Raw genomic sequence first — 16040 nt, 5'->3', positions numbered from 1 at the left:
AAAAGCAGAATCACACCTATAAATACAGGAGAACAAATTGATGGTTGCTAGAGTGGAAAGAGGGAGGGGTTGGACAAATTGGATGAAGATGCAAGCCTCCAGCTATGGAATGAGTAAGTCACGGGAGTAAAAGGCACAACCTAAGGAATACAGTCAATGATATTGTAATAGGGATGTAACAAGACAGATGGTAACTACACTTGTGGTGAACATAGTATAATGTATAAACTTGTCAAATTACTAAATTGTATACCTGAAACTAATGTAACATTGCATATCAAATACTCAAATAAAAAATAAGAAATAAGGCTGCTCAGACATTAGGATTGAGCTCCCAACTCCCTTCCTAACCCTGCCTCTTTTTTTTTTAAAGATTTTATTTATTTGAGAGAGAGAAAGAAAGAGCACAAGCAGGGGGAGCAGCAGAGGGAGAGGGAGAAGCAGTCTCCTTGCTTAGCAGGGAGCCCGATATGGGGCTCCATTCCAGGACCCTGGGATCATGACCTGAGCTGAAGGCAGATGCTTAACCAACTGAGCCACCCAGGCACCTCTAAACCTGCCCTTTTATCTGAGAAGTAATCCTCACTGTTTGGGACTCCCTCAGTGGCGTATAAAGCAGGTGATTCCTAATAGTCACTGAGACCTGTTTAAAGAGATCACACAGAAGCCCCTAGAAAAGTGTCTTGTGGATGGGTGTTTGCAAAGAATATGTTATTAATGCAGCTAAACTTTATAATTCATAACTACCTGGGGCTAATATTCATTTGAAATAAGTATTAAAAAAAACAAATACTAGTAATTCTAAGAAATCTGTATTCATTTGAACTCACCTACCAAGGTGTTGACAAGTAGTCTTAAAAGCAGTGTGAAGAATTGAAATATCACTAGACTAAGATACAATTGGCCTGGGTTATAGTTATGACATCATCAAATAGTAAGTAAGTGTGTGACCCTGGGCTTTTCTATCAATTTCTTGAAAATAGCTTTAAGTAGTTTAGATAGGGATGTTGAGTAACTTGCCCAAGGTCACACACAGCCAGGAAGTGAGAGAGCCATCATTGTCCAGATCCAGGGTTCATAATCATTCTGATATACTGCCCCCTCCTTATCATATGCTTATTGTATTCATATAAGGCCTAGAACAGAAATGTCTGAGAGAGCTAGGGCCCACTCTGATAATTCTTTTCCAGCTTTCTTTACAACTGGCCTCAAACCATGTCTGCAGAGAATTCCTTAAGACATTGCCAAGTACTCATTGAGGGGGAAAAGAAACTATGTAGAGTGAGAAATCTCACTGTCTGGAAATCCCCACTAGAAAGGTAGGAGACTGTGAGGTCCTTGTCTGAACCTAAAGGGTACTTACAGGCTGGTCTAGATGGTTGGTATCAGAGGGTCTATGGGCAGCAATCCTAGGGCTGGGAGAATTGCCTTAAAGTCCACACGTGCCAGTCCAGCTCAGTTTTTCCTTGAATTGTAATGTTCATTTGTGATGGCTTAAGTGTGTGTACAGAAACTGAGGGAAAGAAGGCAGGAAAAGTCTTCCTTAGCCACCCATCTTCTCCAGAAGAGGACACTCCTGGGCCTCAGCAACTGAAAATGAATGTATTCTCAAAGTTTTCTTTCCAGGAAAGATCAAAGGGGAATCTGAATGGTATTGGATTGGTATAGGATTATGAGCCCATATCTAACCAACACCAATTCTGCAAACCCTAACTTGGCCAAAATTCAATACTTGTGGTATTGATGGCCCAAAGAGTCTGCAAATGAACTCAGACTATACCATTTTCCAAATTAATTCACACAGATTAAAAGGATATTTGGTTCAGTGTTTAAAGGCTTAACAGTGATTGTACCTTGAATTAATTCATGCAGCATCCTTTGTAAGTCTTGTTTACCAGACACCCACTTCCATCACCATTTATCCTAGGGGGTGCTAATTCTAATTTGGTGTGTGTAAAAAGGAGAATACCCCAACCTTTCATAGCCTTCAAAGGAATGGCTGTAGCCAGAGAGAGACTACAACCTTTCCCTCACCATGGGCATGTGCTCCATACAAGTCTCAGCTTTGTCACTTATGGGAAACTATGTGTGGCATCTTTGACACAGGGGCTATTTCCTACTTCTGTTTTTGCATCCTGAGCTCCCCCTGGCAAAGCATGAACTCTGTCAGGTCATTGTTCTTTCAGGATTACAAAACACAATGCCAAACATTTCTAGAGGTCCAGAAATGGTGATGTTTGAGTTTCTCTGGGTGAAAGCCAGCAGATAAGGCTGGAAGCCTGCAGGAAGAGGGCTAATTGGGGAAGACTCATAGGACAGAGTAGGGAGATTAGACAAAAATGCACTTTATACACCTAGACAGCTCTCATGGAGCCTGAGTGATGGAACAAGTTAAGAGCCTGGAAAATTTCAGCCTCAGTTTCATCCTCCTCCAGAGGGCTATCGTCTTGCCCCTGCCATCATATCATGCAGCCCTTCCTTATATTTCTTGAGAATCAATAAATTCGAGTGAAAACATAGCACAAGCTGGAGGGGGCGCCTATGATGTAGTGTACTGGAATGAGTGTGAACCATAGCCAAAGGCAGCCTTAGACTCCAATCCCAACATTCATTGACTCGCTGTGTGACCTTGGGCATATTATTTAAGCCTCAGTTTCCTACAGTGTCAAATGAGGCTATTAAAATCTTCTTGGAGAACTGTTGGAAAGATTAAAGCTAAAGGAGGTGAAGAACCCATCAGTACCTAGCACAAATTTAGTACTAAAGAAGTTGGCGGCTTTACACTATTGTCGGTGTGGATGCTACACCTTCCCCTCAATTTCTCTCTACTGGTACCCCCAGAAAAGCTGATATTCTCGAGGATCCCGAAACCTGCACCATCCAAAAAATCAGAGCAAGAAAAACTTGGCATGTTAATCTGCTTGCCCCTCTCCCCCGCCCCACAAGCATGTACATATTAAGGGTTCAAGGAGGCTAAAAAAAGAGAGGCTCTCAGCACGTAGGCAGGACCCTACCTCAAGATCCCAGATTTTGAGTTAGATACTCTCTTGCCTCATAACTCCACCCCCCATCCCATTTTCCAGAACCCCTTTAGCTCAAGCTCTCTAGCTACGCATTTTCTCATTACTGGAAATCCTGCCCTTAGTGTTAAGTTTTTCCCGGAATGCTATGACAGGGGAGATCACTGAGACAAGGTGGGGGTTGTATCTCCCGGGCAACCCCGGAGTGCGCATGCGCAGTGGCTTTCTCAAGCAGGCAGCTCTAATTTGACTTCTGCAGGCAGCGGGATTTGGGACCAAAAACGGTATATCTCCCTTCTTCTCATCCCCTCCCCCGGCAAAACGGTTGTGTCATTCTCTTCCTGAGGCTGACGAAAATGTGAGGAGAATCTTCTCTCATTTATTAGGAGGTGGCGGTTTGGGGGTAACCCTTAGTGATTAAATGGATGAAAGGACAGAAAGCTTATGGGTGCCAGGGGGTGAGGAAACATAAAACCTACACCACTGATAGGACCTCCCCCACTCCTGCGTCATAGGTGACTTTCCACATAGCATCCACTACTGAGCCAGGGCTCCCTTATAGAAATTGTTATTTGCAGGCTTTCTAGGGAAAGCTTAGGGAGAGCCGTGAGCAGGATTAGAAGCTGCGTGAAGGATCAGGATGAAGAGAGCCAAAATACTCACTCACCGTAACAGCTTAGGTGCAGAAATAAACTGCACTGGGCAAAGGTTGCTGGGCACAGCTCCAGGTAGATTGTTCGGTCTGACCAAAGATCCAAGACCAGTTACCTTCAGGAGAACCGTTATTGATTCCCAAGACCCACTCTCGAGAATATGGGTCTTCCTTATCTCTGCCACAGGCTTCCCTCTCCCACTTTCCCTTTGAACTGAACAGTGTCTGTGAATCCTGCCAAAGGTGTTTTACATATTGCTCCTGACTTCATAAACAATCCCTCCCTCCCCCACCCCAACCTCAGGTCTTAGAAGTCACTAAAAGACAACTTGTCCTCAGCCCTCCATACCACCTCATTATTCCCTACCACCACCTGGTCCACTCCCCCACTAATCCTTTGCTTGACACCCCCTGCCCCTCCCTTAGCCCTTCTTGTGCCCCATTACCTTCTCCACCGTCCCATCCCAGCACCTACAGTTTAGTTGGAAGTTACCCCTGTGGCCTCTCCTAGCACTCATAAGCTTATCCTTATACATCTTGCAGCAGCAATAAAACAACTTCTGCTTTACTTCCACGGCCCCTCCCCCTTAAGCCCAGGGTTCAACTGGATCTTCTCCACCTTTATATTCCCAGCACAGAGCATGGCAGGTGCTTAATAAATATTTATTGAATAAAAGAGTGCTTAAGCAAGGGGTCTAATTCATTATACTTTTATTTTCCACTACATTTTGGAAGAGCAAAGCAAATAATACAGGTAAATGCCAGCTTTTTTTTTTCCTTACACGAGAATAGACACAAAGAAGGCATCCACAGATAAGTGATTTTTTGTTTTTGTTGTGTGTGTTGTTACTATTTTTACTTAACTTTTGCACCACACCATTTTACTAATTATTTCAAACAGTTAAAGAACTTTATATTCTCCACATCATAAAGATGTAAGTATTACCAGTACATTTTACACAACAATCTGAGCTTTTATATTAAAATAAGACAGGGATGGCAAATGAGCAATTTAATTTATAAACATTGATCACAAACTTAATTCAAGAGTACATTATAAGGGAGGAAATACTATTAGGAATAGAACACAAATAGCAAGCACAATGTGTACTTTCCACCCCAGCCCCGACTGACTTCTGATTTGGGCCCCCAGTGCCCATTTCCCCAGGGCCCCTTTAACTGACGCCACACAACTAAAGTGATATATTTCCCTAGACTTCACATGGGGCCAAAGAAGAACATGGCAGTTGCCTCAGATCTGGCTCTGGCTTCCTCATCTTCAACAGCCTCCCTATATTGCTCTGGCCAGTCCTGTGGTCGCTTTCTATAGAGCCTGGCCATATACTCCAAGGCTTTCATTTTGGTGGTTTCCAGGTGAGCTCGAGGACCCCACAGAAGCTCATACTCAACTGGATTAGAGTAGGACAGTGGCCTGCATTCCAAGTAACGCTGTCTCATAAGCTTGCAGGTGATGGCATGCTTTCTTCCTACATCCACACCAAATCTTCGAAGCATGTTCCAGATGTTGGCCTCTTTGACACGGTTGCCCATCAGGAAGATCAAACCCAAAATCGGCATCACATATTCTTGAGTGGGTCTCCCCAGGCTGTCTAACATCATTTGTTCTTCTTCTGATTCTGGTTGCTGGACAAGGAGGTAGATGTGCTCACTGGTATCAACCTCAATCAGAGAGAACCCATAGAACAGATCAAGGATTAGAGTAGCTCGACTGAGAATATTTGGGAACACTTCCTCAAATTCTTTGCCAGTGTGAGCCAGTAGCTCATCCTGATGTATAGGCAGCAACTCCTCAGTGACATTAATGGCCAACTGGACCAAATCATTGGCCTTATCATTCATAGTGTCCTCTGACCAGAATTCCAAGCCAGCAGCCTGTCTTCTTTCTTTGGCTTTGTCAGCTTCCAGGGCCTTGTTATATTCTTCTGGCCAGCTCCAGGGTTCTTCATCATGGGCTTCTGCCACAAACTTCAGGGCTTCCAACTTTGTGATTTCCCTATGGGCTCTAGAGCCCCACAAGAACTCAAATTCGAGGGGATTAGTGCCATACACTGGCCAGTACTCCAAGAACCGCATGCGCACAAAGTCAGTAATGAGCAGGTTCCTTGTGTTCCCAAAAAGGTTGTTGATCCTCTGGGGATCACCCAACAAATCAACCTTTAACAGCAGGTCCCAAATGGATGCCTCTCTTGCCCGGTTACCATTCAGGAGGATGTGGCCTAGGACCAAGGCCAGGAGACCTGCCTTTGGCACATCCAGGGATTCTGCTATCCGATCAGTGGTCTGGAAACCCCGTTTGCTGATTAGGTTGTAAATGTCAGCCTGGGGATCAAGAACCCTCAGGTTCAACCCAAAGACCTGATCCAGGTGGGCTGAGGCTCGTCTGAGGATCTCAGGGAACTGATCTGAGTATTCTCTGAGGAACTCCAGCATCTCTGCCTGCTGGATAGAACCCTCGGTTTGGCTTTTCATTCGCATGAAATTCACCAAAGCAATCGACCTGTCTTCCAGAGGGTCGTGGACCCTGAGCGCCTCCAAACGTTGGGACTGCTCTTCGATTAGGACCTCGAGGTCGTTCGGGTCCTGCGCAGCCTGGGAAACGCTGGCACCCTGGGGGTTGATTGGCGCATGAGGGCCCTGGAGGGCCTGGGGAACTAGCACGGAGGTCGGGGACCCGGAGGCATTACTAGCCTGCATCTCACCCTGGCCGTCGATGTAATCTGCAGTGGTCTCTGCGCTTCCGCGGCGCGCATTCTGGCTTACCAGAGACATGGTTCCAGGAGTCAGGAGCAGGAACTGGGAGGTCAGCAATCTGTCAGAGAGAGGATGGTAGGAATGTCGGCACCTCGGCGCAAGTCCTAAGCCAGAGACCGGGGATCAGGAGTGAGAGCTGGTGAGAGGAATGATCTTTCTACACAAACACCAGTGAGCAATGACCGCTAGCCTCTCAGTGCTTAGCTTTGCCGCAGCCTACGCAGGCGCAGTCTGGTTCTGCGACATGGTGGCCACGCCCCACTTCCAGCCCCCGACTCCTGCGTACTACCTCTGCCAGCAGGGCTAGGCTGAAGTGGTTACTGCTGAATTCAAACTTGTTAGAGCAGAGAATTCAAAAAAGGGGGCAAAAAACGGAGGTAAAGCAAAATGCACAAGGGATGGGAGATGTTCAGTGACCCTCTACTTGATAGTTTTTGTGTGAGGTATAAAGCACCACGTTAACAGATAATAGAAGAGTCAAAGAGGAAGAGGAGGATACTAACAATGAGAATTATTTTACGAATTCATTAATTTATCCACACACTCAGCACACATTTTTTGAATACATACGAAACGCCAGGCACAGTGCTGGGTACTAGGGGCACATCAGAGGACAAACATATGATTATCTTTTCCTGTGTGGAGTTTACATTCTGGGGTAGGTTCAAACAATGGTGATAATAATGAGAACTAACCCTTATGAAGCATTTACTATGTACCAGGCAGTTTCTGGTATTTCCACTTGCCCCACATTAAAACACTTAATGCTAGCTATGAGGTAGCTACTCTTAATGTTCCTCATTTTACAGATGAGAAAACTGGGTCAGAGAAATGAATTTACTTGTTCAAAATGAGGCAGCAACAAATGAAAGAGAACAGGACTTGAACCGAAGTCTGTCAGAGTCTCAAGCATAAGTACTTTCTCTGACACCATCTGCCAAAGAGTTTGTTTAACCCTATTCATTTAAAATGACTCATATAAAGTAGATAGAAATAGTTTCTTTAATGTAGCGTCAATTAACATATGATATAAACACAGAGGAAGCAAGCAATTAATTACAGCTTAGTTTGAGATATCTTGGAATAGGGGCACATGCCTCAAGGAGGAATTGAGCTCTAAGTGATGTATAAGATGGAAAGGATCTATAAGGGATTCTAGGCTGAAGGATCAGCATCAGAAAAGACCCAGAGATGTGAAAGTACAAAATAAGTTTGCATTACAGCTGGTTACCCAAAGTGGCTAAAGCCAAAGTGTACTAGGATGGGTGGGAAATGAGGATGCAGATGGTGAGTCAGGAATAATTGGATTTCCTGTTTTCTAATTTAGCAGTATAACAGAATTGGTTGGGGCCCCACAAGGTGGGAATGGCAACACCAGAATAGGGCCTGGTTATTTAGAGGTTGGTCATGTGTTTGAGGAAGCATAATCAAAGCACTTTGACCAAGAAGAAGGATCAGCTGCTTTATTTTCAGGGAGTGCTACCAAAATAATTGGGCTAAATCCTAGCTCTCAACCATCAAGTTATGTGGTTAAATATTGGGAAAGGAGAAAAAAATTACATAAAGTTGCCATCTGCCGTCACAATTGAAATCCTTAAATTCTTGATGGTAATAAATACTGTTACATTTAGTTATCCTGTGCCCAGGAATTTCTTCAGAGAGCACTACCTTCACATGTGGAGGCCACTTACCTCTGACATTTTCTACATTTCAGATGCTCTCTTACAGTAGCAAACCAGGCAGTTCAGGACCATGGATTTTGCCAAACTGGGCTGCAGAGAACAATGTTTATACAAATAAATATGCATGTTTTACAAGATAGAAGTATGTGGTTTGTGTGCTAATTAGGAGAATCTTGTGGAAAGCAGCACCAACTTTGAACTGCAAAAAAGGTGTAACTGAGACCAGATCTGATAGGATCCCCCAGTCTGGTCTTTCCATTCCCCCAGGAGAGCACCATGTTCTTTGTCTAGACAGGTGCTGCCAAGGTGTAGATTCAGAGAGGATTTTTATTCTCCAGTCACAAAAGAAAACAGCTATATATTTGCCTGAAACCCAACTCATATTTTGTCATGATGTGAAACTTCTACTAACCCTCCATCTAGTAACAAAAAACCAACATTGAATGGTAGCATTTTACCTCTGAAATAACACCCTAGTCTAATTCCACAGATTTCAAGTCCTTCACAAATTGGTCCCTACCTGGATTTCCATGTTCATTTTTATCTCCCAGCACTTCCATTCATGAAATCTACTCCCAAGTCACATTGAGCTACACTCTTGGTCTCAGCCATTTATATTCTATTGGTCTCTGAAGTAGTTCTAGTTTTTGCTAAATGAAAAATAAAGGAGTTGTGTCTGTGAATGTGACATATAGTATATTTTATACTCTAAGTGTGAATGAAAAAGATGGGACCATACTCACTATTCTGGACTTCTAGCAATATATTCTGACATCCTTTTGCAACTTAAAAACGTGAATATCTCAAATTCCACATGTGAGTGAAGTCATAGGGTATTTGTTTTTTTTCTGACTTATTTTGTTTAGCATCATACTTTCTAGCTTCATCCATATAGTTGCAAATGGCAAGATTTCATTCTTTTTATGGCCGAATAATAATCCAGTGTGTGTGTGTGTGTGTGTGTGTGTGTGTGTGTGTGTGTGCATGAGTGTATGTGTATATATATATATATATATATATATATATATAATCACATATTCTTTATGCATTTGCTGGAATTCTTCAATAATTTGGCTATTGTAATTAATGCTACAATAAACACAGAAGCACATATATTCTTTTGATATATGTTTTGTGTTTTGTGTTTTGTATTCATGGGTTAAATACCCAGTAGTGCAATTACTGGATCATAGGGAAGTTCTATTTTTAATTTTTTGAGGAAACTCCATACTGTTTTCTGCAGCAGATGCACCAGTTTGTATTCCCACCAACAGTGCACAAGTTCTTTTTTCTTTACATCCTTGCCAACATTTGTTGTTTCTTGTGTTTATTTTTATTTTAATTCCAGTTAGTTAACCATACAGTGTTATATTATTATCAGGTATACAATATAGTGGTTCCACAATTCCATACATCACCTGGTGCTCATTACAAGTGCACTCCTTAAACCCCACTACCTATTTAATCCATTCCCCCACCCCCACCCTCTGGTAAGCATCAGTTTGTTCTCTATAATTAAGAGTCTGTTTCTTCATTTGTCTGTCTCGTTTTTTCCCTTTCATCATTTGTTTTGTTTCTCAATTTCCACATATGAGTGAAATCATATGGTATTTGGCTTTCTCTGACTGACTTATTTTGCTTAGCATAATACTCTCTAGCTCCATCCACATCCTTTCAAATGACATTATTTCATTCTTTTTTATAGCTGAATAATATTCAGCTGTTGTAATTTGGCTATTGTAAATAGCAATTTGGTTATTGTAAATAATGCTGCTATAAACATAGGGGTGCATGTATCCCTTTGAATTAGTGTTCTTGTATTCTTCAGATAAATAACCCAGTAGTGCTGTTGCTACATCATGAGGTAGTTCTACTTTTAACTCTTTGAGGAACCTCCATACAGTTTTCCACAATGGCTGCACCAGTTTGCATTCCCACCAACAGTTCACGAGTGTTCCTTTTTCTCCACATCTTCGCCAACACCTGTTGTTTCTTGAGATTTTGATTTTAGCCATTCTGACAGGTGTGATATGATATCTCACTGTAGTTTTGATTTGCATTTCCCTGATGGTAAATGATGATGAACATCTTTTCACGTGAATTTTGGCCATCTGGATGTCTGGAGAAATGTATGTTCATGTCTTCTGCCCATTTTTAATTGGATAATTTGTTTTTTGGGTGTTCAGTTATATAAGTTCTTTATAGATTTTGGATACTAACCCTTTATCAGATATGTCATTTGCAAATATCTTCTTCCCATTCAGTAGGTTGTCTTTTAGTTTTGTTGATTGTTTCCTTTGCTGTGCGGAAGCTTTTTATTTTGCTGCAGTCCCAATAGTTTATTTTTGCTTCTATTTCCCTTGCCTCAGGAGACATATCGAGAAAAACGTTCCTATGCCCAATGTCAGAGAAATTACTGCCTGTGCTCTCTTCTAGGATTTTTATGGTTTCAGGTGGGTTTGTTTCAGGGTTTTGTATTCTACTGTTCTATGTGTCTATTTTGTGCAAGTACCATACTGTCTGTATTACTACAGCTTAGTAGGATAACTTGAATTCTGGAATTGTGATACCTCCAGATTTGTTTTTCTTTTTCAAGTTTGTTTTGGCTGTTCTTGATCTTTTGTGGTTCCATACAAATTTTAGGATACTTTATTCTAGCTTTGTGAAAAATGATGTATATATGCAAACAATGAATCATGGAACACTACATCAAAAACTAATGATGTAATGTATGGTGATTAACATAATATAATAATTTAAAAAATGATGTTGGTATTTTTTGGTTGGGATTGAATTAAATCTATAGATTGATTTGGGTAGTATGGATATTTTAACAATATTTTCCTTCCAATCCATGAACATGTAATATCTTTCTTTTGGGGGGGCATGAAATATCTTTCCATTTGTTTGTGTCACCTGAATTCCTTTCATCAATGTTTTATAGTTTTCAGAGTACAAGTATTTCAGCACCTTGATTAAGTTTATTCCTAGGTATTTTATTATCTTTGCCATAATTGTAAATGGAATTGCTTCCTTAATTTCTCTGTTGCTTCATTATTAGTGTATAGAAATGAGTGGATTGAGTGGATTTCTATGCATTGATTTTATATCCTGTGGCCTTACTGAATTCATTTATTACTTTTACAGTTTTTGGTGGGGCCTACAGGGTTTCTTATAGAGAATCATGTCATGTGCCAATAGTAAAGTTTCAGTTCTTCCTTACCAATGTAGATGCCTTTTCTTCCTTCTACTAGTCTGATTGCTGTGGCTACGACTTCCAGTACTATGTTGAATAAAAATAGTGAAGAGTGGACATCCTTGTCTTGTTCCTTACCTTAGAAGAAAAGCTCTGTTTTTCCCTATTGAGTATGATGTTTGCTGTGTGTTTGTCATATATGGCCTTTATTATGTTGATGTATAGTCCCTGTAAACCTACTTTGCTGAGGATTTTTTTATCATGAATGAATGGTGTATTTTGTCAAATGCTTTTTCTGCACCTATTGAGAAGGTCATATGATTTTTATCCTTTGTTTTGTTAATGTGGTGTAGCACGTTGATTGATTTGCAAATATTGAATCATCCTTACATCCTGGAAATAAACTCCACCTGATCATGGTGAATGATGGTTTAATGTATTGTTGTATATGGTTTGATAATATTTTGTTGATGATTATTGCATCTGTGTTCATCAGGGTTACTGACCTGTAATTTTCTTTTTATGTGATGTCTTTGGTTTTCATAGGAGGGTAATGCTGAACTAGCAGAATGTATTTGGAAACATTTCTTCTTCTAATTTTTGGAATAGTTTAATGATAATAGATAATATCTCTTCTTTAAATGTCCAGTAAAATTCACTTGTTAATCCATCTGGTCCTAGACTTCCATTTTTTGGTAGTTTTTTCATTACCAATTCAATTTCATTTCTTGTGATATGTCTGTTCATATTTTCTATTTCTTCCTAGTGCAGTTTTGGAAGATTGTACGTTTCTAAGAATTTATCCACTTCTTATAAGTTATCCAGTTTATTGGCATATAATTACTCATAGTAGTCTCTTATATTCCTTTGTATTTCTGTGGTGTCACTTGTTATTTCTCCTCCCTCATTTCTTATTTTATTTATTTGGGTCCTTTCTCTTTTTTTCTTGATGTAGTTGGATAAGAGTTTGTCTATTTTTTTTCTTTTCAAAGAACCAGCTCATGGTTGATTTTTTTTTTAGTCTTAATATCATTTATTTCTGCTCTGATCTTTATTATTTCCCTCTTCTACTCACCTCCAGCTTTGTTTGTTCTTCTTTTTCTAGTCAAGTTAGATTGTTTGTTTGAGGTTTATCTTTTTTTTTTTATGGTAGGCCTGTATCACTATATAATTCCCTTTTACAACTGCCTTTGCTGTGTCCCAGGGATTTTGGACCAACGTATTTTATTTTTAATTTGTCTCCATGTATTTTTTTAATTCCTTCTTTAATTGATGCATTGACCCATTTGTTGTTTAGTGTCTCCATGTTTAGTCTCCTTGTGTTTGTGGGGATTTTTTTCCTTGTGATTTTTTTTCTACTTTTATACCATTGTGGTTGGCAAAGATCCATGGTATTATTTCAGTCTTCTTAAATTTATTGAGGCTTCTTTTATGGCCTATTATGTGATCTATTCTGGAGAATGGGTGTGCCTGGGTGACTCAGTTGGCTGGGCATCTGACTCTTCGTTTTGGCTCAGGTTCTAATCTCAGGGTCATGAGATCGAGCCCTGCATCAGGCTCTGCACCCAGTGTAGTCTGCTCAAAATTCATTCCCCTCCTTATCCCTCCACCTCTACTCCTCCCCCTGCTCATGCTCTCTCTCTCTCTCTCAAATAAATAAATAAATAAATAAATAAATAAATAAATAAATGAAAATTTTGAATTGTATTCTGGAGAACGTTCTATGTGCACTTGTAAAGAATGTGTATTCTGTAATTTTGCATGGAGTATTCTGTATATATCCATTATGTCCATCTAGTCCAATATGTCATTCAGACATAGTTTCCTTATTGATTTTGTCTGGATGGTTTATCCATTGATTTAAGTGTAGTTAAAATTCCATACTATTATTGTATTACCATTAATTTCTCTCTTTCTGTACATTAACATTTGTTTTATGTATGTAGGTGCTCCAGTGTTGGGTGCCTAGATATTTACAAATGTTATATTCTCTTATTGTATTGATACTTTTATCACTATGTAATGCCCTTCTTTGTCTCTTGTTAGTGTTTGTTTTAAAGTTGAATTTTCTGATATAAGTATTGCTATCCTGACTTTTTTTTATCCAATTCTACTGCATGATTAATCCAACCCATCACTTTCAGTCTGTATATAGGTCTTAGGTGAGTCTCTTGTAGCCAATGTATAGATGGGTCTTGTTCTTTTATCCATTCCACCACTCTATGTCTTTTGATCGAACATTGAGGACATTTACATTTAAAGTAATTATTGATAGGTATGTACTTATTGTCATTTAAAAAATTTGTTTTCTGGTTGTTTTTCTAGTCTTCTTAGTTCCTTTATTCTTCTCTTGTTTTTCTATGTTTGATGGGTAACTGTAGTGTTTTGTTTGCCTTTCTTTCTCTTTTTTATGTGCATCTATTACAGATTTTAGGTTTGTGGTTATCATGATGTTCTTATATAACAACCTAAATAAACAGCAGTCGCTATTAATTTGATGACCATTTAAGTTCAAACACAAAAATCTTCCTTTTTCTTTTCCCCTTCTATTCCTTTTATACTCCTTTCTCTATGTTTTAAGAATACGTTGTCATATTTTACATCTTTTCATTCATATTTTTCTTATGGTTAATTACGGCATTTCTTTTCCACTTAAAGAAGTCACATTAACATTTCTTGTAAAGATGGTTCAGGGGTGATAAACTTCTTTATGTTTTGTTTGTCTTGGAAACTTGTTATCTCTCCTTCAAATCTGGATTATAACCTTGCTGGGTGGAGTATTCTTGGTTTTAGCTTTTTTCCTTTTCCCACATTGAATATATCATGCCAGTCCCTCTGGTTTGCAAAGTTTCTGCTGAAAAATCAGCTGACAGGCCTTATAGGGTTTTCCTTTTAGGTATCTTTTTGTATCTTTCTTGCTTCTTTTAAGATTATTTATCTTTTATTCTATGTAGAAAACCCAAAGGACTCCACCAAAAAATTGCTAGAACTAATACATGAATTTAGCAAAGTTGCAGGATATAAAATCAATATGCAGAAATCTGTTGTATTTCTATACACCAATAATGAAGCAATAGAAAAACAAATCAAGGCATTGATTCCATTTGCAATTGTACCAAAAACAATAAGATACCTAGTAATAAACCTAACTGAAGAGGTAAAAGATCTGTATGCTGAAAACTATAGAACATTTATGAAAGAAAATGAAGAGGACACAAAGAAATGGAAAAGCATCCCATGCTCATGGATTGGAGGGACAAACATTGTTGAAATGTCTATACCACCCAAAGCAATCTACACTTTTAATGAAATCCCTGTTGAAATACCACCAACACTTTCCACAGAGCTAGAACAAACACTCCTAAAATTTGTATGGAATCAGAAAAGACCCCAAATAGCCAAAGGACTGTTGAAAAAGAAAATCAAAGCTGGAGGCATCACAATTCTGGACTGCAAGCTGTATTACAAAGCTGTAATCATCAAGACAGTATGGTACTGACACACAAAAAAAGACACATAGATCAGTCAAACAGAATAGAGAACCCAGAAATGGACCTTCATCTCTATGGTCAAGTAATCTTTGACAAAGCAGGAAAGAATATCCAGTGGAAAAAAGACAGTCTCTTCAACAAATGGTGTTGGGAAAACTGGATAGCCACATGCAGAAAAATGAACTGGACCACTTTCTTACATCATACACAAAAATAAATTCTAAATGGATGAAAGACCTAAATATGAAATAGGAAACCATCAAAATCCTAGAGGAGAACACAGGCAGCAAACTCTTTTGCCTCACCCATAGCAACTTCTAGCTAGACAAGTCTTCAAAGGCAAAGGAAACAAAAGCAAAAATGAACTATTGGGACTTCATCAAGATAAAAAGCTTTTGCATAGCAAAGGAAACAGTCGACAAAACCAAAAGACAACCGACAGAATGGGAGAAGATATTTGCAAATGACGTAACAGATAAGGGGCTAGTATCCAAAATCTACAAAGAACTTAATCAAACTCAACACTCAAAAAACAAACAATGCAGTCAAAAAATGGACAGAAGACATGAACAGACATTTCCCCAAAGAAGACGTACAAATGGCCAACAGACACATGAAAAAATTCTCAATATCACTTGGCATCAGGGAAATCCAAATCAGAACTACAATGAAATACCACCTCACATCAGTCAGAATGGCTACAATTAACAACTCAGGGAACAACAGATGTTGCTGAGGATGAGGAAAAAGGAACACTCTTACACTGTTGGTGGGAATGCAAACTAGTGCAGCCACTCTGGAAAACAGTATGGAGGTTCCTCAAAAAGTTGAAAATAGAGCTACCCTATGACCCAGCAATTGCACTACTGGGTATTTATCTAAAGGATACAAACATAGTGATTGGAAGGGGCACATGAACCCCAATGTTTATAGCAGTAATGTCTACCTAGCCAAAATATGGAAAGGGCCCAGATGTCCACTGATAGATCAATGGATAAAGAAGAGGTGATATAATGGAATATTACCCATCAAAAAGAATGAAATCTTGCCAATTACAACAACATGAATGAAACTAGAGGGTATTATGCTAAGCGAAATAAGTGAGTCAGAGAAAGACAAATACCATATGATTTCACACATATGTGGAATTTAAGAAGCAAAACTAATGAACATAGGGGAAGGGAAGGAAAAATCAAAAAAGATAAAATAGGGAGGCAAACCATAAGA

At 39.5% G+C, this 16040-nt stretch overlaps 1 protein-coding gene across 1 annotated transcript; it reads right to left on the bottom strand.

Moving 5' to 3' along the window:
- Positions 1–4366: 4366 nt before the first annotated feature.
- On the bottom strand, positions 4367–6660 carry MAGEE2 (MAGE family member E2). Its single transcript, XM_027608102.1, has one exon. The coding sequence runs from the start codon at positions 6460–6462 to the stop codon at positions 4891–4893; it is 1572 nt and encodes a 523-aa protein (XP_027463903.1). The 5' UTR covers positions 6463–6660; the 3' UTR covers positions 4367–4890.
- Between the last annotated feature and the right edge of the window lie 9380 nt (positions 6661–16040).

The sequence above is a fragment of the Zalophus californianus genome, chromosome X (genome assembly GCF_009762305.2).
Source record: "Zalophus californianus isolate mZalCal1 chromosome X, mZalCal1.pri.v2, whole genome shotgun sequence".
Lineage (NCBI taxonomy): Eukaryota > Metazoa > Chordata > Mammalia > Carnivora > Otariidae > Zalophus > Zalophus californianus.
The sequence above is the reverse complement of the archived record's forward strand: the minus strand, read 5'-3'. Positions and strand labels throughout refer to the sequence as shown.